Genomic DNA, 18006 nt, shown 5'->3' with positions numbered 1-18006 from the left:
AATAATTTTAAATTATAGACCTCTTTGATACACATTAGTTTTGTTATAAACATTTTTTTGTATATCTCATAGTTTAGCCGTAATCAAAGAAGACCAGAGGTTTGGCGCACCCTGTATTTCGGTCTAAAAGTGTCAACCGAAATACAAAGATGAGAATCTATAAAACCTTAATTCGACCAATAGCATGCTATGGTAGTGAAGCAGGGGTCCTGAAAGAAACACCCAAAAAGAAACTCGACACATTTGAAAGGAAAGTACTGAAGAGAATACTAGGACCTGTGATAGAAAATGGAATCTTCAGAATGCGATACAACAACAAGCTTTATCAACTTAATAAGGAAACACTCCTGTCAGACTTCATCAGAATACAAAGATTGCAATGGGTCGGGCATGTGATTAGAATGGAAGAGCACTGAATGCTAGAATGCAGGGAAAGAGACCGGTTGGAAAGCCAAGAAAGCTGGGGAGACACAGTAAGCAGCGACGCATAAGCACTTTTAGGAGTCCGCGTATGGAGAAGAGCAGCCACAGACAAGCAAGGGTGGAGGCAAAAAAATAAAGGAGACCACGGCTCAATTTTGGCTGTAGTGTCGTAGAAGCATTATGAAAAGACCTCTTGGAGAATGGGAAAAGAACAAGGCAGAATGGAAGACAACTGTTGAAAGAAGCCAATTGTTAAAGGGCTACCAAAAGCAAATAAGAGAAGTTGAGGCAGACCTCAAACCAGATACACTGATGACATCAAGCGAATGGCTGACCACGAATGGATGCAAAAAACAACGAACAGAAATGAATGGACACACTTAAGGGAGGCTTACAGCTGTCGATGGATAAAACAGCTGTTGACGATGATGATGGCATAAAGATCGTTGTTGTTATTATAGAATTAAATGTAGAGTTGGTCAAAACATCATGAACCTTGAAAATAAGCAAAATGAATTTTAAAGCGTTTGACTACGTTAACTAAATATAGACCAGGACTAATCTGTAAAAAAAAACGTGTATTTTTGGATGTGAGAGGTGGCATTCGGATTTTTGCAGATAAAGTTAGGTGACACCTTCAGTAATAATAATTGACTTATGCTCCTTCTCAAATATGCCCGGAACATTAATAAAAAAATTAAAATATTTAAAAATTTCGAAAAGCATCGATTTTTTTCTGCTTTCTTTGCTTATAACTTTAAAACCGTTCGTTTTGGAACAAAGTCGTACAGAAATAAAATAAAGATAATTGAATTTTGTATGATATACGACTCGACTGGTCAAAAATGTCATAAGGTATTACCATTTCTGCAATATAGCAATAAATACAAAATAAGGGGGCATAATACGCCTGTTGTTATTCAATGTTTCTTAACCACTTTGGTGGCACTTAGAACCTTAGTAATTCGCTTAGAAAATTCTTATAACTTAAATAGTCTACCAAATTTCATTAAAATCGACCTAATATATTTTGCATAATAAATTGGCAATTTAAATGTTTTTAAAATTAAAAAAGTTCAAATTTTTTAAAATCTTTCTGAACAAAAAGTAGTCCATTTAGAATTTAACTAATTTTTTTACATATAAAGAGGTGCTCTAACTATCTAATACACTTTACAGAATTAATATCGGATTATTTAAGGGGCCTCAGCAATGTTTTAAAATTATAAACAATTTTTTGGTTTATAAACAAATAGCTTTGTAATAATAAAAAAATTAATTTTTAGCAATTCAAATAATTAAAACCGGTATAATTTGACTTAAACTTTCAAATGCTGTCAGCAGAATTGCTATTTTATTTTTTAATCAAAAGTTATTCTCGTTCAAAAATTGCAATTTTTCGATTTGTTGAATGTTCCACCGCGTTTATCTCGAAAACTATGCATCCTACGAAAAAAACTTGTAAGAACATTTTTTGCTTAGATTTACCCAAGAAATACAAAAAAATGTTTTATTTTGCGAAAAATCGATGTTATGTAATTCCTCAAGTTCTTTGTTTATAACAATCTTATCGACATCCGGACCAACTGTTACCCAAAAAATTCGTGATCTACGGGTCAAAATACATAAAAAAAACTTGGGTAAGTCCATCTAAATAAAGGAGCCCGTATCACCCCCTCCTGGACACCGCACTAATTTGTTTGTAAGCCAAAAAATTGTTTATAACTTTAAAACATTGCTGAGGCTGCTTAAATAATCCGATTTCAATTCTGTAAAGTGCATTAGATAGGTGAAGTGCTTCTTTATATGTAAAAAAATTGACAAATCTTTGTATGTTCTAGTTTTTGTTGTGTAACATTTTAAAAAATTTTAATTTCTTAAAAAAAGTTTAGATTGCAAAATTATTATGCAAAATCTAGGAAGTCAATTATAATGAAATTTGGTGAACGGTTTTAGCACATTACAAAAATTTTCTAAGCGAATTAGGAAGGTTCCAAGTGTAACCTAAGTGATGGAAAAACATTGAATAAGGACAGGCTTGTTTTGCCCCTTATTTTATATTTATTGCTATTTTGCAGCAAGGGTGTTAAATTAAGACATTTTTAACCAATCGTATCTGATAGAAAATTTAATTATCTTTGTTTTATTCCTATACGACTTTGTTCCAAAATGAATCGTTTTAAAGTTATAAGCAAAGAAATTAGAAAAAAACGAAATTTTTTGAAATTTTTAAATATTTAATTTTTTTATTTTAAAATTTATCTGGATTTTACAAAAATCCAGAGTCAATGCTATGGAAATGAGGTTCATGAGGAAAATAGCAAACAGAAAGAGGACAGACAAAATACGAAACGAAACAATTAGACAAAAGCTAAAACTAGAACCAATCAATGAAAAAATAGTAGAAGGACAACTTAGATGGTTCGGGCACGTGTGTAGAATGTCGAACGGGAGGCTAACAAAACGAGTGTTCGAAACGAGAGTGCAGGGGAAAAACAAAAGAGGGAGACCAAGAGTTATGTGGGTAGATGAAATCAGGAAAGAAGTCGAGAAGAAGGGATTGACATTGGAAAGTGCAAGAAACCTAACGCAAGATCGGAAAGCATGGAGACTACAATGCCAAACTCAACTCCACCAGCCTTACACCTAAAGGTAGAAAGGCTTAGGACTAAGTAAAGTAAGTAATTTTTTTATTAATGTTCCGGGCATATTTGAGAAGGAGCATAAGTCAACTATTATTAACGAAGTTATCACCTAACTTTATCCGCAAAACTCCGAATGCCACCTCTCACATCCACCTAAAAACAGATCCTTCCTGGTCTAACACTGAATTGCCCGACAGGGTCTGGGCCCGGATTACGTACACTCGATACGCATCGTATCCGCCATGTTTTACCGTAGCGCCTTATGGGAAAACACGGCGGATACGATTCGTATCGAGTGTTCGCTGATCTGCATCCTGACGTTTTCAGTAATGTCGGATTCCATCAGTAATGTTGTTGGTAGATTGACGTCACCAAATGAGTCAGGTTAATGAGATTTTGTAAAAGTAGTCTACAAAGAATGAATAAACATTCTCATTACAAATGATAACAACAAAAAGTTTCACTTACTTGCACAGGTTGTCTAATCAATCCGGTCCTAACTTGCTGTCCATTGGGATAGACAGGATGTAAGGCCGGAGGCTGCGACGAAGACACTATCACATTATTAGCTATCGGTTGTCGAATGGACGTGACCATCCTCGTGGGTTGTGCTGCGGGCGCCCTGATAGGGGTGACCAGTCGCTGTTGGATGACTTGGCCGGGCCGCACCACCGTCGTACCCGGGGTAACTATCCTCACTTGGTTGGCTTGGATGCCCGCGGGTCGGATGGTCTGGACCGTGGGGGTGGCCCCCGCTATCGAAAAGACCACGTTGGTCGGCGGGGGCCGGATGCCGTCTATGCTAAGTTCTTGCGTGGCGAGGGAATGCCGCAGAAGGGGCAGACTTTTCTAAAAAGACATAATTGGTTAATAAACCATTTATTACGCAATATTAAATATGTCACTTAGACAATATTGACAGAAATGTTCAAATGCAAAAGTGTCAATGTTATAAGACAAGTTTTTGCGATTTTTTTTTCAATAAACATAAATTTTCTAATTTGCCTAATAATCCAGGTGGGATATGTTTTGAATTAGACAATGTCCAGGAGTCTATTTTTTGCTGGAATTACTCCAGGATGTACCTCCTTGTATCAATAAATAATCACGATAAGCTCCAGTCACAAATTTTGTGCTTAATTTTTTATTTAAAAAAATGATAAAAATTAAAAATATTCGCGTTTTGCGCCCATACTTTCGCTTATAATTCAATTAATATTGCTCCAACAAAAAAAAAAGAATGTGTGTGTATTTTGTACGCACGTAAGAAGTTATAATTCTATTATATGATTTCAACGAAATTAATATACTTTAAACAGTTTATTTTAATTTTATTTAAATATTAAACTAATTTTAATGCTTACCACTTTCCAAAAATAAAAAAAAAAAGAATAGGAATGATCCGGATTTGAACCCAAGACCTCTCGATCTCTAGCCGAATGCTATATCAATAACGCTACGAGCTCTCTGTTATTATAGGCTCGGGCATAATGACGATTCACGGTAAAAAACAGAAGAAGTGAAGTATAATAAATATATTTACTAAAAACACTAGGTAATATATTCTTTTCACACCTTTTTTTTGCACTGATATATTCATACATAACTTGAAAGATTTAGCAACTAACACCATACGGTCTGTGTGCGCATGCGCGCAGTATAATGAAAATTCACTCCCTATTTCGCCTAGAAAAACTTTATAACACGACTGAAATGTCTGCTGAATTTCGTTAAGGCTGTATGACACTATGCATTTTCTTGTATCATTTCTAATATCGTTTCTGATATTAGAAAGTTATATACATTTTCTTGTATCGATTCTTGTACGTACATTTGTGTCCTGTATGACACTTTGCAAGTCCTTGTATCGAAAATTGTATGTAATTCGGCACGTGATTGGTCGAAATTTTGTTTGTCACCCTGTGTCACGTTACATTGGTATTGTATGGTAGTACTGCGCCTACAGCTGATCTTAAGGATTTTATAAAATTTATAAACTTTTAAAAACTTATAAATTTAACATTTTAATGTTAACCAGAATGTTTACGTTGACTGTTTGAGGTTGATTATTTGTGTTTTTATTTTGTTTTGATATTTGTGCTAAAATATTTGCATTATAATTATCTTCAGTTTGATCCAAATTAGGAACTATTGTATTTTCCTCTATTAAAAAATTATGCAACAAACATGAAATCCAAAGTTATAGTTTGAATTTTACTAGGAGCTAAATATATGGTTATTAGTAGAACAGTAGTCCATATATTAAGTATCAATAAAAGATTTATAAATAATACCCACAAAAACACACATAAATTCATCAATATGATCCCATTTTCAGCTGCCATTATGACATTTAGATGTTTTACCAGCAGGTTTTACGTTTTTGCTCTTTGCGCAGAAATTAGCGCAGTTCTTGTACAAGAATCTGTGTCTGACACAAATTCTTGTATCGTTTCTGATATCGTTTCTTGCATCTGTGTATGACACTATGCATTTTTTTGACATATCAGAAACGATATCAGAAACGATGCAAGAAAATGCATAGTGTCATACAGCCTTTAGGATCGGTTAATAGTTTTTGCATAATGGTTTTGCAATCCAGTCTCAAAAAAATTGCCAATTTGATAAATTATGCTGGGCCCAAAATGCATTATAAATAGACGAATGTTATTTATACAAGGAACCCCGCAAAAGCCCTTAAAAACCGTGACAAAACATGGTTGTTTGGGGGCTTAAAGGTGTTTTGCCCAATTCTTGACTATCCTAAAGGAGTAATTTATTACCTACAAAAAAACCTTCATTTGATATATTTTGATGTCTATAAAATGGGGAAAATCCACAAAAATCCCTAAAAAATAAGTTTTTCGAATTTTTGAAGGTTGTGCACCTTATGGAAAAATCTAAAAAAAATCAGAAATATCTATTTTGATAGAATACAAAGAATAAAAAAATTAGACCTACAACCATCTCCATTTTATTTATTTAGCGTATGGCTTAAGTATATCACAGAATATATTTAGATTTATGCATTATACAATGCATCACAAACAGATGTCCAATTTTTTTATATATTCGATTGACCCTTCGGTTGCCATTACAAAGTCTATAGGGTCGCCTGTGTATGCTCTGCGTGGGCAGTCCTGAACAATGTGACTGATCGTCTGTCTTGCAGCGCCGCAGTCACAAGAAGGCGAGGGGAGTTTACCCCATCTGTGGAGGGAGTCGGCGCATCTTCCACAGTTTGTTCGAATTCGATTAAGGGCTGCCCAAATCTTACGGGGACGATCAAATTCGCCAGGTTTCCCTATGATGTCCGGTAGACTATGGTAATGCGGATCTGTCCTACTTTCCCAATCTTCTCTCCATCGGGTATTTAAGTCAAAGTTGGATTGCTGCAGCGCTTGAGCAGATTGTAGAGGGGGTAACCTGGATCGGAGACGGTTTCCAAGAATATCGGGGATGTCGTTGTGGACTAGAAGCTGGCGACTGTCCATTATTTTATTATATTCTTTAACCAATGCATGTTCGCGGCGTAGGTTGGGTGGTGCTATATTACTAAGGGTAGGTAGCCACATTGTAGGGGTGGGCTTAATTGTGCCTGTTATCATACGCATAGTACGGTTTAGTTGGGTGTCGACCAGGTGGGTATGCCTGCTATTTAGCCACACTGGAGCACAGTATTCTGCCACCGGATATATCAGGCCAAGAGCAGAGGATCTTAATGTTGATGCTGTGGACCCCCATGTAGTGCCGCAGAGTTTCTGTATTATATTGTTGCGTGTTTTCAATTTTGCTGCTGTTTTCGTCAGGTGTTCTCTGAATGTGAGCGTTCTGTCTAGAGTAACCCCAAGGTATTTCGGGTATTTATTGTGTTTTAACAGCTTGTTATTAAAATACACTCGCAATTCTCTGTTTGCCAACTTGTTGTTTAGATGAAAAGCTAATACTTCAGTTTTTGTAGTACTTGGCTGTAGTCTCCATTTCTTAAGGTATTCGCTGAGGATGGATAAGTCATTCGTGAGAGTGATTTCTGTAGTTTCTAAAGATTGGTGGCTTGTTGCAAGGGTCCAGTCGTCAGCATATCCAAACTTCCGAGATTCGGTTTCAGGCATGTCAGCAATATAGAGGCTGAAAAGTAAAGGGGCAAGGACAGAACCCTGTGGAAGACCATTGTTAAGTTTCATCTGTCTACTCGTCTCCTTTCCCATTATAACCTGGAAGGCTCTGTTGGTCAGCATGTTGTCAATGAGGTTAATTATCTTTCTGCAGGGGATAATGCGGGCCAGTTTATATATTAATCCCTGTCTCCAAACAGTATCATATGCTGCTGTTAGATCTATAAATACTGTTGCTGTCTTTTGTTTCTTTTGAAAACTAGCTTCTATAAAAGTTGTTAATGACAGCACTTGGTCCGTACAGCTTCGATGAGGGCGGAAGCCAGCTTGTTCAATGGGGACATTTTCTAGTATCCTGTGACTAATTCTGTTGAGGAGAAGCTTTTCTAATAGTTTATATACCATGCTGAGTAGAGCTATGGGGCGGTAGTTTTCTGGCTTATCGTTTGATTTGCCCGGTTTCGGAATTGCAATTATCTTTGTTCGCTTAAGTGAGAAAGGAATGTTACCTGACTGAAGTATATCATTAAGGAACATTGCAAGCCACTGTTTCGTGTATGCACCACTGTGTATCAAGAACTCTGGATGGATACCATCAAAGCCAGGTGCTTTACCTGATTTCATTTCTTTCAGCGCATGTGTGATTTCAGAAATAAGTATTCTTGCTGAATATTCGGAGTTCGTTCTGTTCATTTGTTTTAATGCCCTTAAGTCTCTTTTCACGTTGGTAGTATGTGTTCGATCTCGTGGAGCTCTGGATAGAGATACTATATGGGAGGCAACCTTGTTAGAAGACATTTTAGACTCTCTGGATTCCAGCTGGTTAGCTCCTCCAATTTTCCGCAACAAGGACCATGCCTGCCGGCTTGATTTTTTTTTTAACCATCTCCAAAAAAAGTTATATGCTTTTTTTGAAAAAAAAATCATTTTTGGTTATTTACACTCGATCTACGGGTCTATAAAAAAATAGAGAAGTTTTGTAAAAGCCTCAACTATGTGTGTGAATTTTTGAAATTTAGATTGATTGCAACCCACTGAAATAAAAATAACGAAAAAAATATTTTTTGGCAATCGAAGGGGAAAAGGGTAGCGGGCTAAAATTGTGTTGCGCCTGAGCGTTGTGAGCGAAACATACAACACTGAACATGAAATTTGAAATAACGAACATGGAACACAAAATTAGATCGGATGCTAGAATGTAAAGAGAGTTGCCTAACAGGAGAAGGCGCCAAACGAGTTTTTAACGGGAAAACAAGTTAAAACAAATACAGAAAGGTTATTATTAATGCCATATTAAACAAAATAAAATAAATTATTATTTAATAATAAAATAGCAAAGATGTGACGTTTGTAACGTTAGAAGTCTTATTTTATCACACAGAATGTATCACATAGAACGTAAAAAAATAAAAAATTATTGAATTTTAAGATTGAGAGCATCTTATAGGGTGTCCTTTAAAGGTGTCAAAATCAAAAATCAAAAATTTGCTACCAAACTTAAAAAAAAAGCTGCTCTTTTAGTAACTAAGTACAATATTTAATATATTTCTTACCTTCAGAAATCCTATGAGGCACGGTTGTGGGGAAGCATTCAATAATCGTTCTAATTTGTCACAGAAGTCTTCAGGTTCCACCTTGTTGTCTATGAGTTCTTGGATAAGCTGTCGCACGTTTCTTTCTACAGATTTAGGCTCTCGACTTGATAACTCTAACAAATTGGCGAGGAATTTTCTACATTTTTCTTTGGTATTGTCGTTCGCAGGTCGCTGGAATAATTCAATTTAATGAGATTTTTAAATCAATCATCAAAGAATTATGTATTATAGCTAACACACGAATATTGTTGACACCCAATTAAACCAGACAATGCGAATGACCTCAGGTACAAATTAGATCAACACCGAACCATTGGTTTCCCATTATGTCACCTAAACTAGGCAGAAGTCATTTTCTTCTCAAAGAATATAGAAAAATGCAGGCTAACCATCAACTACCCATCTACCATGACAAGCTTGATAGCAAAATGAATTGACTACCCTCCAGATATCCTCCATTGTTAAAGGCCACAAGGTTGCTCCCATATAGTATCTATCCAGAGCTCCACGAGATCGAACACATACTACCAACGTGAAAAGAGACTTAAGGGCATTAAAACAAATGAACAGAACGAACTCCGAATATTCAGCAAGAATACTTATTTCTGAAATCACACATGCACTGAAAGAAATGAAATCAGGTAAAGCACCTGGGTTTGATGGTATCCATCCTGAGTTCTTGATACACAGTGGTGCATACACGAAACAGTGGCTTGCAATGTTCTTTAATGATATACTTCAGTCAGGTAACATTCCTTTCTCACTTAAGCGAACAAAGATAATTGCAATTCCGAAACCAAGCAAATCAAACGATAAGCCAGAACACTACCGCCCCATCGCTCTACTCAGTACGGTATATAAACTATTAGAAAAGCTTCTCCTCAACAGAATTAGTCACAGGATATTTACTAGAAAATGTCCCCATTGAACAAGCTGGCTTCCGCCCTCATCGAAGCTGTACGGACCAAGTGCTGTCATTCACAACTTTTATAGAAGCTAGTTTTCAAGAGAAACAAAAGACAGCAACAGTATTTATAGATCTAACAGCAGCATATGATACTGTTTGGAGACAGGGATTAATATACAGGGTGTTTCATTGGGAAAGTAACATACGTTAACTGTAGAAAGAGGACACTTAGGCGGTCTCAAATATACCTACTTAATGGGTCTTACTCCATTAATAACAAAGATACTGGGTGTTTTATCTATTTTGCCATTTTCTTAATTGGTTCGTAACTTTTTAACCACACTGTATATTTATTTTATATTTGGCAGACAAATATCCTTTAAGGTGTACAATAAATTAATTTATTTATATTGTAAAAAATCCAGGTCCGGATTAAAAAATATTGGCAAAATATTCCGACCCACAAACAACACCCTGTACAGGGTTATTCACTATATTTTGACCCCCCTGTAAACTGCTTTATTTACAAAATTAGAAAAAAATGTAAAATTCAAACGTTATTCAATTTTTAAATTATGATTTTTTGACATATATATGGTACTAGTGACGTCATCCATTTGGGCGTGATGACGTAATCGACTATTTTTTTAAATGGGAATAGGGGTCGAGTGCTAGCTCATTTGAAAGGTTATTCAATTCCCTATTCGGTAATATAAACATTAACATGATTAATTATACAGGGTGTTCAAAAAAAAATTTTTGAATTAAATTAAATGACACAAAAAGAAGAATGTATGTAATTTATTTAATTTAAAATACATTTTACTGCTGTTACAAAACATAAATAAAAGTTTATTGCACAAATAAACATTGATTTTTGCTTAAATTCAATGTTCAAACTGCCAAGAGGCAGATGGGTGGCAGCTTGAACATTGAATTTAAGTGAAAAGTAATGTTTATTTGTTCAATAAAGATTTATTTTTGTTTTCTGACAGCAGCAGAATGTATTTTGAATTAAATAAATTACATACATTCTTCTTTTTGTGTCAATTAATTTAATGAAAAAAAATTTTTTGGACTCCTGTATATAATTAATCATGTTAATGTTTATATTACTGAATAGGGAATTAAATAACCTTTCAAATGAGCTACCACTCGACCCCTATTCCCATTTAAAAAAATAGTCGATTACGTCATCACGCCCAAATGGATGACGTCACTAGTACGATATATATGTCAAAAAATCATAATTTAAAAATCAAATAACTTTTGTATTTTACATTTTTTCTAATTCTGTAAATAAAGCAGTTTACAGGGGGTCAAAATATAGTGAATAACCCTGTACATTACATTTTTTTAAAATGGATTTTTCAGTTGAAAAGAGGATGAAAAACTAAATTTAGTGGTATACTTTGAATTTTACGGCAAAACGTTTTTTCTGGTCAAATTTTGAATTTGAATTCTGAAATTATGTAAATTGCGAGAGCTCTAAGTAGAAAAAATTGAAATACAGCTTACAACTTGTCAACCGCACTGTGTCCAATCAATTAATTTATTTACAATTGTAAAATATCCAGGTCCGGATTAAAAAATATTGTATAAATTTTCCGACCCAAAAACACCCTGTATATTAATTTTTTTTTAAATGGATTTTGCATTTGAAATGAGGATCAAAAACTAAATTTAGTGGTATACTTTGAATTTTCGGCAAAATGATTTTTCTGGTAAAATTTTGAATTTGAATTTTAAAATTATGTTAATTGCGAAGCTGAAAGTAAAATAAATTAAAATATGACTTAATTTTAATTAATACCATTATTTAATCTAAATTGGTAAAATATTAACATTTGCAGCACACATAACAATAATTTTTGTTGGTGGTAATTTTGAATAAGTACTTTAGTTTTGAATAGTTATTATGCTGCAAATTTTCGCTGTTTTGTTACAATTTTTAGATACTTTGTTGATTAAAATTATGTATTTTTTATTGACCTTTTATTATTTTATTCAATATTTAAAGATGAATATTCGCCATAAACTATTTGTCACACATAATAAAAAAAACACTGAAATGTTAACATTTTACCAATTTAGATAAAATAATGGTATTGATTAAAATTAAGTCGCATTTTGATTTTTTCTACCTAGAGCTCTCGCAATTGACATAATTTCAGAATTCAAATTCAAAATTTTACCAGAAAAATCATTTTGCCGAAAATTCAAAGTATACCACTAAATTTAGTTTTTCATCATCTTTTCAAATGAAAAATCCATTTTAAAAAAATTTAATATACAGGGTGTTTTTTTGGATCGGAACATTTTTACAATATTTTTTAATCCGGACCTGGATTTTTTATAATTGTAAATAAATTAATTGATTGGACGCCTAAAAGAATATTCGCGTGTTAAATATAAAATCAATATACAGTGCGGTTGACAAGTTTTAAGCTGTATTTCAATTTTTTTCTACTTAGAGCTCTCGCAATTCACGTAATTTCAGAATTCAAATTCAAAATTTGACCAGAAAAATCATTTTGCCGAAAATTCAAAGTATACCACTAAATTTAGTTTTCCATCCTCTTTTCAACTGAAAAATCCATTTTAAAAAAAATTAATGTACAGGGTGTTGTTTGTGGGTCGGAATATTTTGCCAATATTTTTTAATCCGGACCTGGATTTTTTACAATTGCAAATAAATTAATTTATTGTACACCTTAAAGGATATTTGCCTGCCAAATATAAAAAAAATATACAGTGTGGTTAAAAAGTTATGAACCAAATAAGAAAATGGCAAAATAGATAAAACACCCAGTATCTTTGTTATTAATGGAGTAAGACCCATTAAGTAAGGTATTTTTGAGACTATCATTTATCATTTAAAATTTCAAAACCAAATTTTCAAACCAAAAATTTCAAATCACAAAACTAAATTTATCATTTGAATGAATGACAGCGCTCAGCTGTTCGCGTGAACTCACAATGGTTTGACGCAGCCATGTTGTAATTTTTAAACTAAAAAAGAATTTAGATGTGATAAACTTTTAATTTTAAGGGTTTTATACCCGATATCTGTGGCTTTTGCCCAGTATCCATGATTTATCATGTGAATTTTAACAATTACTCTTCTATGAAGGATTTATAAGAGGACATAAGTTTTTTCAATCTGTTGTTTATAAAAAATTTCTTATCTTAAATGTCCTTTTAGGAAGCTCTGATGATGGCACGTTATGTGTTGAAAGTACTTAGCTGATTATTAAAATTTTTTTTACACACTTTCAATTTCTTTGAGAACATACACCTGTTTGCCGGTTTGACCTTTTTAGAAGTGTGTATAAGTCATACAGTCTGTTTCAATTCAGTCTGTTTCAATTTTTGAGACTGCCTAAGTGTCCTTTTTCTACAGTTAACGTTTGTTACTTTCCCAATGAAACACCCTGTATAAACTGGCCCGTATTATCCCCTGCAGAAAGATAATTAACCTCATTGACAACATGCTGACAAACAGAGCCTTGCAGGTTATAATGGGAAAGGAGACGAGTAGACAGATGAAACTTAACAATGGCCTTCCACAGGGTTCTTTCCTTGCCCCTTTACTTTTCAGCCTCTATATTGCTGACATGCCTGAAACCGAATCTCGAAAGTTTGGATATGCTGACGACTAGACCCTTGCAACAAGCCACCAATCTTTAGAAACTACAGAAATCACTCTCACGAATGACTTATCCATCCTCAGCGAATACCTTAAGAAATGGAGACTACAACTAAGTACTACAAAAACTGAAGTATCAGCTTTTCATCTCAACAACAAGCTGGCAAACAGAGAATTGAGAGTGTATTTTAATAACAAGCTGTTGAAACACAATAAATACCCGAAATACCTTGGGGTTACTCTAGACAGAACGCTCACATTCAGAGAACGCCTGACGAAAACAGCAGCAAAATTGAAAACACGCAACAATATAATACAAAAACTCTGCGGCACTACATGAGGGTCCACAGCATCAACTTTAAGATCCTCTGCTCTTGGCCTGATATATCCGGTGGCAGAATACTGTGCACCAGTGTGGCTAAATAGCAGGCATACCCACCTGGTCGACACTCAACTAAACCATGCTATGCGTATGATAACAGGCACAATTAAGCCCACCCCTACAATGTGGCTACCTACCCTTAGTAATATAGCACCACCCAATCTACGCCGCGAACATGCATTGGTTAAAGAATATAACAAAATAATGGACAATCGCCAGCTTCTAGTCCACAACGACATCCCTGATATTCTTGGAAACCGTCTCTGATCCAGGTTACCCCCTCTACAATCTGCTCAAGCGCTGCAGCAATCCAACTTTGGAGTTAAATACCCGATGGCGAGAAGATTGGGAAAGTAATACAGATCCGCATTACCATAGTCTACCGGACATCATAGAAAAACCTGGCGAATTTGAACGTCCCCGTAAGATTTGGGCAGCCCTTAATCGAATTCGAACAAACTGTGGAAGATGCGCCGACTTCCTCTACAGATGGGGTAAACTACCCTCGCTTTCTTGTGACTGCGGCGCTGCAAGAGAGACGATCAGTCACATTGCTCAGGACTGCCCACGCAGAGCATACACGGCAACCGAAGGGTCAATCGAATATATAAAAAACTGGACATCTGTTTGTGATGCATTGTATAAATGCATAAATCTAAATATATTCTGTAATGTACTCAAGCCATATGCTAAATAAATAAATAAGTCTCACCAACGCCTGGAGAAAACAATGGAAAAGTGACTTTCCACAGAAAGTACACCAAATGAGTGTCAATCAGAAAGTATTGACCAGAAACCACCAGGCTTTGAATAAGCCTGTGTATTGCAGGGCTGCTTGTCTATTGACGGACAACACTGAACAGAATAAGAACAAGCAGCAGTAAATGTGCTGACAGTTTACATAGATGTTTTTGTTTAGATCCGGGATTTCTCATGTCTTTCATTTTGAAGATTATTTAAAAAAAGTGATATTCTGCTCTAAAGACAAAATAGGTCATAATTGGGTGGAAATGAAAAAAATATACCTACATATGAGTTAATAATGAAAATTTTAGAAAATTCTGGGGGTCGTTAGGACAAACCAGTTTCAACCTACCTGCACCTGCACTTGCACCTGTCCCACTTGTCCTTGATGAACAACCGGTTGCGCAGCAGAAGTTACTGTAGTCGTAGCACCGGCCTGAACTGGATTGGTTGCAGCAGTACTCTATATAGAAAACAAAAACATAAGAAACATAAAACAAAAAGCGTTTATATATTTATATGCATTCCTCCTTAGAAGATTATTTTCCTGTAACTTCAGGTGTTCCCCAAGGTTCACACCTGGGACCGCTACTATTTAATCTATTCATTAATGATATTACCACTTGTTTTCCCCATACAAAAGCTCTCCTTTTCGCTTATGACCTTAAGTGCTTTACAATAATAAGATCTCATAAGATCTCAAGTATCTTTATTCGTATGTGCTGTTATAAAAATCATTGTAAAATTTGCTCTGTAAATGGGAAACTGTTGGGCAATAAAGGCTATTATTATTATTATTATTATTATTATTATCTCATGATGATACTCTTGGACTACAAACAGATATTAATAAATTATCCCAGTGGTGCTCTCTTAATGGCATGGAATTAAATGTTGGTAAGTGTTATATTATGCGTTTCTGTAGGAATCACCATTTGCTAACACATGACTATACTATTAACGATCAAGCATTGCAATCATGCACATAAATCAGAGACCTGGGCATAATATTAGACTCTTCACTCAGCTTTAAACACCACATTAGTACCGTTGCCCAAAAGTCTATGAAAATTCTTGGTTTCATTAAAAGAACAACTCGTGATTTCACAGATATAAATTTAATGAAAATTTTATATTGCTCACTCGTTAGATCTCATCTTGATTTTTGTTCCTCTGTGTGATCTCCATATTACCTAGTTCATAAAAATAAACTTGATAGAGTTCAGCATACCTTTCTCAGATACGTAGCTTTTAAACAACATATACAGAGAGAGTCTGTAATTTGGAATAAATTCAATATCTCAAATACTAATTGTTTTTTTGAAAAATGCTCAAACCCGTCGATTGGTATTTTAAATTGTCATTTTTGACAAACAATAATAATGTATACAGGGTGTCCCAATTTATAGATATGACGTCATTGTTGATTTTCTTAAATTGCAACACTCTCATTTTGATAGCTAGTTTGATAGGGTGTGTAAAGTTATACACAACTACAAAATTTCAAGTTTCTATTCCCTGCCATTTACAAGATAATAAAAAATAACCGAGTTATGAAAAACAAGTAATCAAATAATAACTGAATTTAATTATTTCAATAAATTAAGCCAATACTCATAATGTTTCCCTCAATTATTGTCAAATTGTCAATGGGCAACGTTATGAGCATTTCTTTAATTGAAATAATCAAATTCAATTATATTATTTGATTACTTCTTGTTCTTCATAACTTTGTTATTTTTAAGTATCTTGTAAATGGTAGGGAATAAAAATTTGAAATTTTTCAGATGTGTATAACTTTACACACGCTATCAAAATAGCTATCAAAATGACAGTGTTGTCATTTAAGAAAATCAACGATGACGTCATATCTCTAAATTGGGACACTCTGTATACATTATTATTGTTTGTCAAAAATGAAAATTTAAAATACTAATCGACGATTCTGAGCATTTTTCAAAAAAGAAACAATTAGTATTTTAATTATATTATTGAATTTATTCCAAATTACAGATACATATAACTTGTGTTATTTTCTATTAAATTGTAAATGGTAGATAATAAAAATTTGATATTTTGCAGTTGTGTATAACTTTACACACGCTATCAAAATAGCTATCAAAATGACAGTGTTGTCATTTAAGAAAATCAACGATGACGTCATATCTCTAAATTGAGACACCCTGTATACATTATTATTGTTTGTCAAAAATGAAAATTTAAAATACTAATCGACGATTCTGAGCATTTTTCAAAAAAAAAACAATTAGTATTTTAATTATATTATTGAATTTATTCCAAATTACAGATATAACTTTGTTATTTTCTATTATCTTGTAAATGGTAGATAATAAAAATTTGATATTTTGCAGTTGTGTATAACTTTACACACCCTATCAAAATAACTATCAAAATGACAGTGTTCCCATTTAAGAAAATCAACGATGACGTCATATCTCTAAATTGGGACACCCTGTATACATTATTATTGTATGTCAAAAAGGACAATTTGAAATACTAATCGACGGGTCTAAGCAATTTTCAAAAAAACAATTAGTGTTCGAGATATTGAATTTATTCCAAATTACAGACTCTCTCTGTATATCGTAGCTACACGGATATTGAATTATTATTGAATATTACTTCATTAGAAACCCGTAGAAAAAGAAAAGATCTGATAATCTTATTCAACATTATTAATGGTAATAGTAGCTGTCCCGATCTTCTGTCAAAAATTAGTCTTTTTGTACCTACTCGGTCAACAAGACAAACCCAAACTTTTCACATAAGCTTCCATAGATATAATTATACCTACAACAATTTTTTACCACGAACACTTAGACTTGCGAATTCTCTAATGCCTGGTTGCACCAACAGATCTTAAGCTCCAGTTTAGCTAAGCTCTACTTATATATAGGGCCTCCTTGAGTAATATTTACGTTGCATCATAATTTTAGATTCTTACCTTATTATTAATTATACCTATTATTATATTATGGTATCCTTATTGTAATAAATTATAATTATATTAAATTAATTCTTATGATATTCTCGACTTAAGCTTAAGATCTGTTGGTGCAACCAGCCATTAATGACTTAAATATATTCTGCAATTCCTTGGATAGATTTAAAAACCATTTGTTGAAGATACAATGTTAATGATATAATTTCTATCAGCAATTTTTAAGCTTGAAACTTTGTTTGTTTTTTTATATCGTAATGTTTTTCTTTTTTTTTTTCTTTAACTTATTAGCTTTGTTATCCAATAGATATTGTAATATTTGTTCTTTGTGTTGACACTGTTTGTTTTTGCTTTTGTCTTTGTAATATTTTTTTTTGTAATAATATTTTCTGAATTGGGCTTGCCCGTAAATAAATAAATAAATAAATAAATAGAAAATTTTCACAATTTTTTGTGTGTTTCTACTTTTATCAATATTTCCCTCCATTTGTTGGTATCTTATAGGAAAGAAGATATTATCTTCTTTTCTATGTTTCATAGTCTCATTTTCTCAAATCGTCTCTACATATTTCCTTAGACTTCCT

The 18006-nt window shown here is 33.7% G+C and overlaps 1 protein-coding gene across 3 annotated transcripts in view; it reads right to left on the bottom strand.

Moving 5' to 3' along the window:
• LOC114326874 (transcription initiation factor TFIID subunit 4) overlaps positions 1 to 18006 on the bottom strand; it is a 60399-nt gene that overhangs the window by 31408 nt on the left and 10985 nt on the right. For all 3 annotated transcript variants that reach the window (XM_028275339.2, XM_028275348.2, XM_028275354.2), the window contains exons 3-5: positions 14813 to 14923; positions 8737 to 8949; positions 3537 to 3917 (exon numbers count right to left, since the gene is read on the bottom strand). In XM_028275339.2, coding sequence (XP_028131140.1) covers positions 3537 to 3917; positions 8737 to 8949; positions 14813 to 14923 — 705 coding nt within the window. The remainder of the gene's footprint in view (positions 1 to 3536; positions 3918 to 8736; positions 8950 to 14812; positions 14924 to 18006) is intronic.

Source organism: Diabrotica virgifera, chromosome 9 (assembly GCF_917563875.1).
Source record: "Diabrotica virgifera virgifera chromosome 9, PGI_DIABVI_V3a".
Taxonomy (NCBI): Eukaryota; Metazoa; Arthropoda; class Insecta; order Coleoptera; family Chrysomelidae; genus Diabrotica; species Diabrotica virgifera.
Note: the sequence above shows the minus strand (reverse complement) of the source record. Positions and strands in the feature narration are given on the sequence as shown.